This window comes from Anopheles coluzzii, chromosome 2 (assembly GCF_943734685.1).
Source record: "Anopheles coluzzii chromosome 2, AcolN3, whole genome shotgun sequence".
In the NCBI taxonomy this organism is placed as follows: Eukaryota; Metazoa; Arthropoda; class Insecta; order Diptera; family Culicidae; genus Anopheles; species Anopheles coluzzii.
In genome coordinates, this window is record NC_064670.1 from 99,305,282 (window position 1) to 99,317,974 (window position 12,693).

The 12,693-nt window shown below is 50.7% G+C and overlaps 2 protein-coding genes across 2 annotated transcripts; one reads left to right on the top strand and one right to left on the bottom strand.

Annotated features, from left to right (window-relative positions):
• Positions 1-1,023: 1,023 nt before the first annotated feature.
• Positions 1,024-3,377, top strand: LOC120947707 (alpha-N-acetylgalactosaminidase). Its single transcript, XM_040363299.2, has 7 exons — positions 1,024-1,386; positions 1,449-1,623; positions 1,718-1,812; positions 1,901-2,062; positions 2,156-2,368; positions 2,444-2,605; positions 2,684-3,377. Exons 1-7 carry the CDS (start codon positions 1,039-1,041, stop codon positions 2,813-2,815), a joined length of 1,287 nt encoding a protein of 428 aa, XP_040219233.2. The 5' UTR covers positions 1,024-1,038; the 3' UTR covers positions 2,816-3,377.
• Positions 3,378-5,736: 2,359 nt separating this feature from the next.
• LOC120947706 (hydroxymethylglutaryl-CoA synthase 1) lies at positions 5,737-9,396 on the bottom strand. The gene has a single exon (XM_040363298.2). The coding sequence runs from the start codon at positions 7,698-7,700 to the stop codon at positions 6,288-6,290; it is 1,413 nt and encodes a 470-aa protein (XP_040219232.2). The 5' UTR covers positions 7,701-9,396; the 3' UTR covers positions 5,737-6,287.
• Positions 9,397-12,693: the final 3,297 nt, after the last annotated feature.

The following is a 12,693-nucleotide window of genomic DNA, read 5'->3' on the forward strand; positions in this document are numbered from 1 at the left end:
TTAACCGCTTCACAGGGTGATTAGAAAGAAAAATGGGATAAACTATTTTGTTATATGTTAGCTTGCATAAATTTTATGCTTTTTGCACAAATGGAAAATCTTTCAAAAATACTTAAAAGCTCAATACTATGTTCGTAGCTAGGTAAGAACATAAAGGCATAATTTGAGTCAAACATTCACTTACAAGATCAGGAAATGTTTTCCGTAACTGTTTTTTTTCAATAAAACATAATGATGGAGCACTTTGTCTCGATTTGTGATGCCATTTTGGCCTGAAATGATAAATGTTAAATTAATTATGATCCCTTGACGCCTCATCAGCGCCTCATTCGATAAAACGGTCTGCTAGTACCCAAAACGCCGAAGTAATTAACAACACGACAACCTCATGATGGCGCTTTACGATAATCATCTGCGGTACACGCTGTACAGCACACCTCCAGCTTAATTTCGACCCGCGCGGCCTTGAAACGCTCATCAACCGCCAATACGCAGCGCTCAAGAACGTGCCACCAGAAGAAGTTCAAAATGTAGCACGCAACCATCATAAGAAGGTATCGGGGTCTGCACAAAACCAAGCTAATCTTGATCTTTCAGTATATGACACCGCCCGGCGGCTGTATCGGGCTGCTTATCAATGGAGCCACCGGGCGCAATGTACAATAAATCTTCAATTTTTGAGGAAACTCAGCTGCGCTAAAATGCCGGACTAGTTGATCAACTAATGCAGAACTATCGATAGGAGGGGGGGGGGGGATGTTGCAGGTGCATGTGAAGCGATTGACAAAATTTGGGTCATCCAAATACTACTTCACACCGCACACCGGGGGTCGACGCTCCCGCTGGGCCAGTTTATGGTCTCTCGAGTACCCGCCGGAGCACCGCCAACAAACGGATTGATAAAACCGACCAACCGCCTATCTTAATGGGTCAGATTAAAGGGTAGGTCAGCGGGTTGTTCTTGGTATAAAATGTGACCACGCCAGAACTGGGAATGCTAGTCGCTGGCTAGGAAAGCATTGGAAAAGCATTGCTATAATGGTGAACCCGAAAGTCGATATCGTTCTACTAGGAGCGCTGTTCGTCTGTACCGCGCTGGTAGTACACGCTCTCGACAATGGTCTTGCGCACCGGCCACCGATGGGTTGGATGAGCTGGGAGCGATACCGGTGCATAACGGACTGCAGCAAGTATCCGGATGAGTGCATCAGCGAGGCACTGTTCAAGCGCATGGCCGACTTGATGGTTTCCGAGGGCTACCGGGACGCTGGCTACGAGTACGTGAACATCGACGACTGCTGGATGGCGGACGAGCGCGATGAGGATGGGGTGCTGCAACCGAACAAAGAACGGTTCCCCAACGGAATCAAACATTTGGCTGACTATGTAAGTAAGATCGCTTCTAATGGTAGTACGACTTCTCAATGAACTCCTTCTTCGCCTGCCAGATCCACGAGCGTGGCCTTAAGTTTGGCATCTATCAAGACATTGGCACGAAAACGTGCGCCGGCTACCCTGGGATGGTGGGCTACTTTAAGCTGGATGCTGAGACGTTCGCCGATTGGGGTGTGGACTTTATCAAAATCGATGGATGCTACGCGGACGTCGAGCTGATGGTGAATGGTAAGAGAGCGACACCTGCGTGGGCAAAGTGTATCACTTTCACCTTACAATTGCACCTAACCGTGCACATCACTTTCCCCCCCAAAACCCACAGATTACATCAAGTTTGGAGAGTATATGAACCGGACGGGTCGCCCGATACTGTACTCCTGCTCGTGGCCCGCCTACCAGGAGTATGATGGAATCATCGTAAGTGAAGCGATTGATTTTTAATGACGCCGTCAGTGTTAACGGGTGCAATAAATTGATCGCTTTTTGTACGCTCTCTCCGTTTTAGCCCGATTACGATCAGCTGAAGGAAACCTGCAACATGTGGCGTAACTGGGGTGACATCGAGGATTCGCACCAGTCGGTGGTGGAGATTACGAAATACTTTTCCGACCATCAAAACAGAATCGTCCCACACCACGGACCGGGCCACTGGAATGATCCCGATACGGTAGGAAGTTTAATGTTTGCCTTTTTCCCTACAAGAACTGTGGTGATTTGTAACGATGCTTCTTCCATTGCTTCCCTATTCCCCCACGGTTAGCTTATCCTGGGCAATTATGGGCTGAGCTACGATCAGAGCAAATCGCAGCTGGCCGTTTGGACCGTCATGGGCGCACCGCTGCTCATATCGAACGATCTGGCGAAGGTACGGCCGGAGATAAAGGAGCTGCTGCTGAACAAAGCCATCATAAGGGTGAACCAAGATCCGCTCGGCATTCAGGGAAGGCTGGTGAAGACGGTCAACAAGATAGAGGTGAGGATCTCGAAATAATACAAACACACACACAGGCACAGTTTCTGACGCAATTTTGTCACCCTTTTTGAGCAGATCTGGAAACGGCCCATCATGCCCCGGGTGGGCCACGAGCTGACGCAAGCGATCGCGTTCGTTTCACGCCGGGCCGACGGTGCACCGTACCCGCTGCGCGTGAAGCTGCAGGAAGACGTCGGCCTTAGCAACAGCACCAACATCAAGGGCTACAAAGTTTACGTAAGTTGACCACAAAAAACTGCATAATTTTTCGGTGGGATACAATAGATAACGACGCCGTGTGTTGCGCTTTTGTAGGATCTGTTCGATGCAAAGGCGGCTCCATTGCTGGTGCGCGCCGGCAGCACGTTCGAGACAAGAATCAACCCGACCGGGGCCAATCTGTACCGCTTTGTGCCGCAGTTTGGAACGAATTTTATCAGCTTCTAAGCGGCTGGAGACGCATTAGAAATGTATTACCCTAACTGTAGATCGTAAGACTGATAATGAAGGAAAGGGAGAGAGAGGATGTATGTGCCTGAAAGTAAGATGAGCGGCAAGAATCCATTGCAAAGAACGAAAGCGAAGCGTTGTTAGTGTAGCAACAGAAGCAGCACGCTAGAAGTGCTCTCCCATCCGGTTTCTTTGTTGTACACGCGGGATGTACAGACGGTAAGGTCTTCCAGCAAGTGTCAAGGTCAGTGTGCGCGCACTGTTGCATCGATGTATCCCGTATGGACGAACGAAACGAAACGAAATGCTTCCCTTGGTTTACCACACAAAACGAATCCCACGCAACGATACTGCGCCCGCGGACAGGGCACCACACTAACCGAACTGCTTACTTGCGTTTTCCTCCCTTTTTTCTCGTTCTGCTGCCTCTCGCTCTGGCTGGGAGTGCTGGAAGCATTGCTTGGTCTTGGTTTCTATCATCATCTTCCACGGGCTGCACCGTACCGGCAAACGTTGTTTGTGTGAATTAGACTGCATAAATTAAGCCATTCGCGCAAAACACCGGCTACCAACTCACTATCTTTCTCGCGCAAATGCTGACGCGCACCGGTAGGCCGTTCGCGTGCAACCTTTCCCCAGCGTTTCGAATAGCGTTTCGATTGCTTCCGCTGCCGAGCTGCGGTGAGCACACGTTGAGTGATTCCAATTAAATCGCTTTATAAACACACAACCCCTTACCGAGAGGGAGAGAGAGAGAGAGAGGGAAGAAAAGAAGCAAATGGCCAAACGCTCACGCGCCACGTGGCACTTGGCCGTTCGATTGCGTTTCCCTCTGGCGCAGCAGCAGCAGAGAGTGAGAAAAAATGGACAAACTGTGGTTCATCAGAAGATCTAACCAAACTGGTTGCTGGTACGATTAAAAGTCAAACAGCAAAACTCGTAAACTATACGCATTCTACATACTCATTCATACCACGTGGCCCCGGGAAGCATTGAATGATCGTGCATGCTGCGTGCGCGGTCAACTCCCATCCAAATGAAGCAAAAAACAGGGTGTGTATGTGTGGCGTGTTGATCGCACGCTCGGGGTGACACACTTTTTCTCACCTCACAACCTTATTTGACGGTGTGTGGAGAAGCGGGGAGTTAAATTTCACTGCCTCACTAGAAGTCACGCACGCACACGACGGGGAGGCAGTTGGGGCTTCATTAAACCGTAAGGCGCACACAAAAAGGCACCATTTTGATAATGTTTAACCGTTTTGGAGGGGTTCCTGTACAATGATAAACAAATTTCCCGTGCTCAAGGTTATTACTTTTTTGGGGGGTTAATTGCATGCACCTATCCCCCTAAAAGTACGCCTGGCTGTCTGGCGAACACACGCGCGTGCAATACCACTTGAGATAAAAATAAGTTACTTCCGTGCCGTGGGCTGGCTAGTTGTGGTGCATATATGGTGGTGGTGCACTACACAACAAGAGAACAACGTACAAAATTGCGTGTTTTTTTTTAAAATAATTTCGTTGCGTACAAAAAACAATTCCAATTGGAATCGAGGTGGTAAAACAGGCGCGCACGACCTCTAGGTGTGACATTCGATCTTCGGACACGTCTTCAGCCTCGCGAAGGGAGATCTTATGGCGGCGGCGGAGGCGACGGATGGGAGAAGGAAGATGGCAGTTTGAAATCTTATATAACCGATGGCTAAGCAGTCTGCGGGGACAAATGGTTGCTTTCTGAAGAGGATCTGGCAGTGTAAACTTGGCACCGTGGAAGGGAAGGGGAACTTGGAATGATCGTTATCGATCGATCTATCTACTCTATCTACGATCTATCTACGATCTACTCTCCATCAAGGTTTCGGTAAATACCGAGGGGGAAAATCGTTTAAATCAACAGTGGCAACATCGAAAAAAGGGTTGTCAAACGCTGGACAAAGCAACGAAAGCACACACACACACTTCTTGGTGGGTCGTATTGACGCATCTCGCTGATGAAGACGACCGTGAAGGTGATGGATGTACCTCTATATTAGACTTTTATAGGATAATCGTACCGTGCTTTTGGTCGCTCGAGTACATGCTACCGTTGGTGATAAAAGTCACATGTGCGCTGTTCGTTTGCTCGTACGGCAAGCCACCGAGCACTTCACATACCATTAACGCTGCACCACCACTATCTCTAGTCTAGGCGCGCGCAGACTCTATCCAGTGCACCTCGGATGACACATTCCATTCCGCGCGGCCCTTGGGTTCAAAGTCCGGGTCCGGCGTAACCCCTTGGAAATGTTTTATCGCACTCGCACTCTTCACGTGGTTGCGTGTTTTATTATTGCTTTTATGAATCGTTAACGTTGGCAGAAGCGAACTCTCTACCCCCCCCCCCCTAACCAAGGGAAAAAGAGAAGATTTTCTTTCAAGGTCAACCCGTGGCGGAGAGAGAGAGAGAGAGAAAGGGAATGGTATCCGGCAGGTGGAATTAATACTACTTCCAGCGCGGTAAGGTGTGGCATCTCGCAAAGTGAGCATTATACTAAGCGTAAAGTCACTTGGCAGATGTCTTTCCCGTTTCGGATTGGGAAAGCGTTTGAATACCAAAGCAAACCGTTTTTGAAACATTCCAAAAACATCCCACTAACGGATGAGCCACGTAATACGTTTTCGGTTATTATGTCTGCTAGGGGGTAAACCTGTTTTGCCCCGCACGCTCGGCACTGCCCAAGAGATGCGTCCAACCTTTCCTGGGTCCGCCCAACCCAACTATCAACGCGCTAGGCGCGATCGATCACGCACTGATTGCGTGGCATTGCGTGCGAACGATCGTAGTAGGAACAGACAGGTGGATTTTGATGGACAATCTTTTCTTCCCAATTTTCTTTCAACGTGCCAAACAACAAATGAATCGCAAATCCAGCAGGTTATTGTCTTACAGTTCACCATACATTTTAGTCTTGATACTTTGCATTGCGTAAAAAAACGGAACAAACATATATGCTATAATAGGGAACGGGGCGTTACAGAGTACAGAGGACACCCTGAGAGATGAGCCTTCGCCACAGTGTGTTGTGTTCTTTGCTTTTGCCTACCTATAGGTCCGATTAAAACAAAACGAAAGAAAACGACCCCTCCGCGCGTACAAAACTGTGGTGGTGGTACTGGCCCAACTGGTTCAAATTCGAATTAACAAAGCTTTAACCGTCTAATATTGAGGATCGCTCGGCGATCGTCCCCCGCGGGGGAAGAAACAAAATAAACTTAAATAGAACAATGAAATAAAGTACACTCTTTGAAGCAGCAGCAGCAGCAGCAGCAGCAGTCTTCGTATTGCGAATGAAAACGACGAGTGTGGACCCCACGCGCGCACACATACACACATATACGTGTGATATCCTGTTCCCAGCATTCCAATCGGGAGGGGGTTAGTCATGGGGTGGTGGTAATGGTTTGGCCGCACCCGGATGGTTCGCGCTCACGAGGATGGTTGCTCCGGCGGGACACGCTCGTACGTTCGCCGGTGCATCGAGTCGACCGCCTTCAGGTAGTAGGTGCCCGGGAACAGGACCTCCACCGAGCCGGACGGTTCGTACGGCGCCGCGTGGTTGTTCTTTTCCCGCACCTCCATCAGGCGGGTAAACTCGGCCGGCTCCACCTTGGTGCGGCGGTCCAGCAGCGGCTGCACGTAGTTCAGGTGGCGCTTAAACTCCGCCAACCGCTCCCGATCGGTCGTGACGGCGATCGAGTACATCGACGAGGCCAACCCGGACCCGTACGAAAACACGCCCACCCGCTTGCCGAGCAGCTCGTCCACGTCCGACCCGACGAGCAGCGACACGAGGCAGCTGTACACGGACGGCGTGTACATGTTGCCCACCTGGCTGGCCAGATGCAGCGAGCGCTTCGTCTTGGCCGCAAACACCGGCGCGTACTGCGCCATGAACGCTTTCTCCACGTCCCGATCGAAGTACGTATCCTCCAGCCGCACGTTCGCGAACTGCTCGAAGCCCGGGAACAGCGCCGGGCGCTGGTCGGCCGGCGTCAGCACGAAATCGTTCAGCCCGATGCGGGCCAGCGACTTCTGCACCAGCTTGCAGTACGGGCTGTGGAAGATGACCGCGTCGAACGTGTCGAGCGTGACGGGCGCCACCAGGTCCGGGTGGCGCTGGGCGAACTTCTTCCGGTACAGCTGGTAGCACGCGTCAAGGGCACTTAGGTAGCACTGGATCGAAAGCTTCCCGTCCACCACGGGATACTCCGAGCTGAGGTCGGGTTTGTAGAAATCGTACGCGTGCTTCATGTACGTGGCGCGCAAGCCCCGCTCGAACCGGAGCGGCGCGTTCGGCCCAATCAGCATGGCCACCGCACCGGCCCCACCGGTGGGCCGGGCAGAGCCCTGCGCGTACACCGCAATGTCACCGCACACGACCAGCGCCAGCCGGCCGTCCCAGCTGGACGATTCGATCCAGTTGATTGCGTTCAGCAGCGCCGCCGTCCCACCGTAGCAGGCGTTGGTCGTGTCGATGCCCTCCAGATCGGTCACCCCTTCCGGCTCGAACAGCTGCATCAGCACCGACTTGACGCTCTTCGACTTGTCCACAATCGTTTCCGTGCCGACCTCGAGGCGGCCGATGCGGTCCAACGGTATGGTGTGCCGTTCGAGCAGGTTGCGTGCGGCGGTAAGGCACAGCGAGTTGATGTCCTCCCGGTCGGAGCAGAAGCCCATGCGCTGCTGGCCCAGCCCGATCGTATACTTGCCCGCCGACACGCCATCGAACGCTTCCAGCTCGGTCTGGTCGACGTACTGTGACGGGAAGACGATCTCCAGCCCAAGAATGCCAACATCCTCCGGCCACTGGCCACTGGTGGTGCTGTTGCTGCTACTCATCTTTGCCCCGCACACTGATCGATTCGGTAACTTTCTCTTCAAAGACAACGGGCGCACAAGAAGCGGGACACGCAGCGTCCGAGCTTTCTTTTTCTTCTACACGACCGATTCGATTTCACGTCTTCAAACTCCTCGCGGCGGCGGTTGTGGACTTTCTTCTTCTTCTGCTTCTTGCTCGTTCGCCTCAGTGCTTTCCTTTTCTCAAAAACCTTAATCGATCGCCGCCTGCCGTGGCTTTAAACTGTGTTTCTCGGCTGCTTGCTTGGCACACACTGGTCTGTGGTCTTCAAACCTTGGTCCCAACACCTGTGGCTTTTTCTCTTTGCTTCTCTCTCTTTCTCTCTCTCTCTTGCTCCTGTTCCGTCGCTCTCTTTGCGTTGTGTTTTACGAAACAAAAGGAAAACCAGAGACTCCACACACGGGCACACACTACTAACGCTGGCGCTGGCTGGTGTTCCGCACGAAGAAGCCCCGTTATACTGCTCCGCTGTTTTGTAGGTCACTGTCGGAAACCGGAATACGGCCGCAATTTTTCGATGCGCACCTCGCCTCACCTTCACGCCTTTCCCGCGGGGGGGAGGATAATTTCTTTACCACGGGGAGCTAGCCACGTTATATAATCCACCGCAAAAGGAATCTCGCGGAGTGGCCGAAACGGGATTTAAACACGGATTGAAGGTGTCAAAAACACACAAACACACCGGTGCTTCCGGATGCTAAACCCCTTTCAGGATGATTCACGGAGAGTCACAGTGTTCGGGAAGGTCCGACGGTGGAGCTTTCCTATGATAAATACACACGCGCTGCGGGAGTTATGTCATCCGAACGGGGCGGAAATTCCCGACGTTGTAAACTATCGGACCAGCGGCACGATCGAACACAATCAGTGCGAAACACACTGTTTCTATGGTAACTTCTTAGACGATCAGGCAGTCCGGCTCTCGACAGAACGCACGCTAATGGGACACGTATGTAGTTGGCTGCACCGGGAGAAGGCCCTCCAGTTCTGCGTCCGTCCGTAGCGGCGTTCCACTCAAGACTGAACGATCCGATCTCTTCTTGAGCGGCCGAAGCGTATACCACCCCTTCTTCCGGCGAAGAGGCCCAATGAGGAACAAGTTTTCACGTTCGCTTCTCTCGTGCGATGATCACGGGCAGCAGACGGATGATGACAATGATGATGATGCGTTCGTTTGGGAGGAGGTTCTATTGTGTCTCTCAGGCCGCTGCTCCACCTTGACTCCACACCAATCCACCACACTCCTACTGCCCTGTTTCACCTGACTCCCGCTGCCCTCTCGCTCTCTCTCACGCACACACTCAGCCACTGCCGGTGTGCGATTCGTCTTTGGCCGCGACGTGTTTTTATGTTGTTGGTGGTGTGATGAAATTGCACATTCGCTGTCAAAAGAATGCCCTCTGCGCCCTTTTCGCACTTGTCCCGTTTATGCTGTTTTATGCAACCGTCGTGCCATCCTTTTCTGTCTCGCACGACCGTACGCTCTGGCGAATGAAACGAGGGGCGGATGAATCAGCATTCTGGCGGGGAGCAGTTTTACGTTCCCTTCCGCAGCTGAATACGGCAAATAGATGTGCAAGTAAGTGAAGAAGGGTAAATTACACTTTATCTAACATTTTTAACACAATTAGAAACGATTTTGGTTGCAAACTTTGCACCAAAAAGATTTGTTTACGTTTGCCGGTCTCCCGGGCCGAGAACTGTCAAAACCGTTGAAGCGCTACCTAGTAGAAAATCATGGTACTATCACTTCATGAAATTGCACAGTGGGATGGCCACAGGCAGAATTTGAGTGTTTAAAAGTTCGGTTAAATATTGATTATTATTTTGGGGATTGTACTGTATCCGATTAAGTACCGTAAAAGGAGATTTTGTTTTAAAAAAATGTTTTGCGCTTTCGGTTTCAGGGTTGAATGAGTGAATGTAACATAAAACCCTTGGAAAAAAGATCCAATTTCTACATTTTCATTCAACATTTAGTTCAACATTTTCATTCCACATTTAATTACAGCGTGTGTGTAAAAACTGAAAAAAAAAATTTTCTCGTTATTTTAAAATTTTATGATTTTTTTTATCTCATTTTATCGACCGCACCATCGAGACAAGTAACAAAGATTATGTATCTCTCACACACACACAAGCAACGATACACCTTAAGCTCGTTCGATAATTTTAACGATGCCACATAAATTTTCCACCACATGGTGTCAAGTGTTTCCTTAGAACCGAACCCCACAGCGCATCGGGCTTCCCACCTCCACTTCCTCTCAACATGCTAATTCGCACGGAACAGCTTTCCGTGCAGCATCGGGTTGCCACACGGGGTTCCCCCAACCCACCTTCTACCGCCAGAACCCTCATCAAATTACGATAAAAAATGACAAAATAGCCCATTTAGGCCATATGATAAGGTGCGTACGTGTCATAAAAGTAAATCACATTACTTCCGGTGCGAAACTGTCAGAGAGATACGACGGGGCGACCGCTTTTATCGCGCCACCATACTGGATGTTCAACATAACCCATAATCTTTGCCCATAACGGGCTTTGAGATGGGCTCTGGATGCTTTTTCGCTACCTTTTTTGGTTGTTGTTGGTAGGGGAGAGAGAAAGACACTGTAGGGTCAAAGATAACGAAGCACACCAAGGAACCAGGCTTCAGACATTCGATTGTGGCGTCTCCATATGCGCGTGCGAGTGTGTATGTGTATTCCAGAGTTCAGGTTCAAAGGACCAGTCAAAACATAAACACGCGCACGCGCTTGACCGTTCCTCCTGCGCCGGCAATACCGCTTTGCATGCACGTGCTTTCCGGTGGCGACATCAGCCACCACTTGTAGGAAGCGCTACGCAAATTGATGAGCTCTATTAAACGCGGAGTTCATCCGAACGCTGCTACGAACGCCGATCCGGAACCAGGAGCGAGAGAGTGATCAAGGCCCCACTCTCTGCTCTGACGGCCGGGTGGGTTCATTCAAAGTTCACCGGAAAACTTCCACCGCCATCGGCCATCATGTTTCGCAACATCCGCCATCACACAGAGGAGCGCACGAACGCGTATGGATCCGCGCGATGGTGTCACGCTGTGTGACGCAACCATTCGAGTTTGAGAAATAGCCCAGAACGGATGAGAGACGTTTGCTGCTGTGCTGGAATTGGCGTGCTGTTTTTTTGTTGTTTGTTTGCCTCGCAGCACCAAAATTTTGACCTACACCCCGCGCCCGAACGGAACGGACGTGCCTGCCTGTTGGGTGGTTAAAGTGTGTGTGTGTGTGTGATAAACGTGACCTTTAAAAACCAAGTGCTTCAACATGTGAAGGACATCAACTCCGGTGTGGAGTGTGGAACGATCATGCCGTAGTCAATTCTTACGTTGAAGTGTCCTTCCAGAAGTTGGGTCAAAGTTCAGGACACACAAAAGTTCTTTCTCCCCGTTGGGAGGGCAAACCATCAACGTGATAAGAAGTGTGTGTGTGTGTGAGGGAGAGAAAAATTAAACACAGTGTCAAATTATCCATCAGGCCCGGTTCGGCTCCGTTTGCTTAAGCGGTGTTTGTTCACACACCCTCCTTGACTCCACACCCCCCCCCCCCCCCCCCCCTCCGACTGGAAGGTAGACGAGACAATGTTTATCTTTCTACTGTTTGCCTCGGACGGTTGCCGAAATGTGTGCCAAATATTCTCCCAACGGTTGGTGGCCCGGCTCCGCAAGCATCGGCGCAAACGGGAGGATGGCAGCCCTTCCCCAACATCAGTCCCTCCTTCGTCAGCATCATCACCACCACCTTCACCACGCTGGACGGCCTGCCTAAGGACGTGGATCAAGTGTGTCTGTGCCGGGTCGTGTAGTGTCGCCGCCACCGCAACGACCACCTCGGAAGAGCATACGCGTGCGGGCGGCTGGGGCACGGTGGCCAAGCTGCTGTTCCACAAGCTACTACACCAGGCGTGATAGCAGCGGCGCACCAAACATCTTGACTGGCCCAACCGCACCCTGCAGATGGAGGCAACTTTTCATAAAAGGCAGTAAGTTGACAATAACGTACCGTTAAAACCCCCCCGTCTCGTCGTGGGTTGGGGAAAATAATTAAACCAAGAAGATTGGTTCTCGTGCCTTTTACCGAGTGCGCTTCTTTTCGCAGCGTGTTGTGTTTTTCTTGTGTATGCAAAAAAGCACACACTGTACGTTTTCTGCTGGTACTTCGGGCGGGTTACCGACACTAAAGTTCGCTTTAACTCAACTCTGATTGGAACGAAAAGCCACACGCATCCTTCCATCCGCACGCCAGCCAGACACATATGTGTTGTGACGGTTGTGTTCTCGCTCCGTTCTTCCTCCCGTTTGACGTTTCGGTTCGATGGCATGGTACGCGTGGGTTGCTTCGATTCCTTTTCAGTTGACTTTGAAGGTTATTGGCGATGGAGCCCGGGAGGATCAGCGGACCCGCTTCAATGATACTTCGAACTCATGTTAGATCTTTTCGTACGAAATTCTCAATAAGAATTCCAAGCGTACGAGTGTGTGTGTGTGTTTGATTGTCTGATAGGACTGTCTGGGTAGTGTGTGTACGTTATTCAAATTGGATACTACCAAACAGATCCATACCCTCTGCTCTTCTTTACTCGTCGTTTGACGAGCTTTTCCTCCCTTAGAGTAGCGTGTCGTAAATAAATGAAGGCAGCAGAAGCACCGTTATTTCTTTCTTCGACTCATTCGTTCGACAACGCGTGACACGTACATATACGTGCGACTTGACTTCGTTCTGGTCCAATTTGTACAGAATGGGACGGTGAAGTACCGGTTAAGTTTAGAAATAATATTACTCTTGTGCATACAGCACAAACTCCCCCAGACGCCAGTGTAGACACAGGACAGGGTCTGGGGTCTGCGAACATGCAAGATAAACTTTGTGATGACATTTTCCTACAAAGTAAAACACATCCACTCCACGCTCTTATGGACTCTGTATCCTC

Bases quoted from the DNA above. Each gene is read 5' to 3' on its own strand.
- LOC120947707 (XM_040363299.2), top strand. From the start codon at position 1,039: ATGGTGAACCCGAAAGTCGATATCGTTCTACTAGGAGCGCTGTTCGTC. The intron at 1,813-1,900 runs GTAAGTGAAGCG...TCTCCGTTTTAG, and splicing joins AGGAGTATGATGGAATCATC to CCCGATTACGATCAGCTGAA. The intron at 2,369-2,443 runs GTGAGGATCTCG...CTTTTTGAGCAG, and splicing joins AGACGGTCAACAAGATAGAG to ATCTGGAAACGGCCCATCAT.
- LOC120947706 (XM_040363298.2), bottom strand. From the start codon at position 7,700: ATGAGTAGCAGCAACAGCACCACCAGTGGCCAGTGGCCGGAGGATGTT.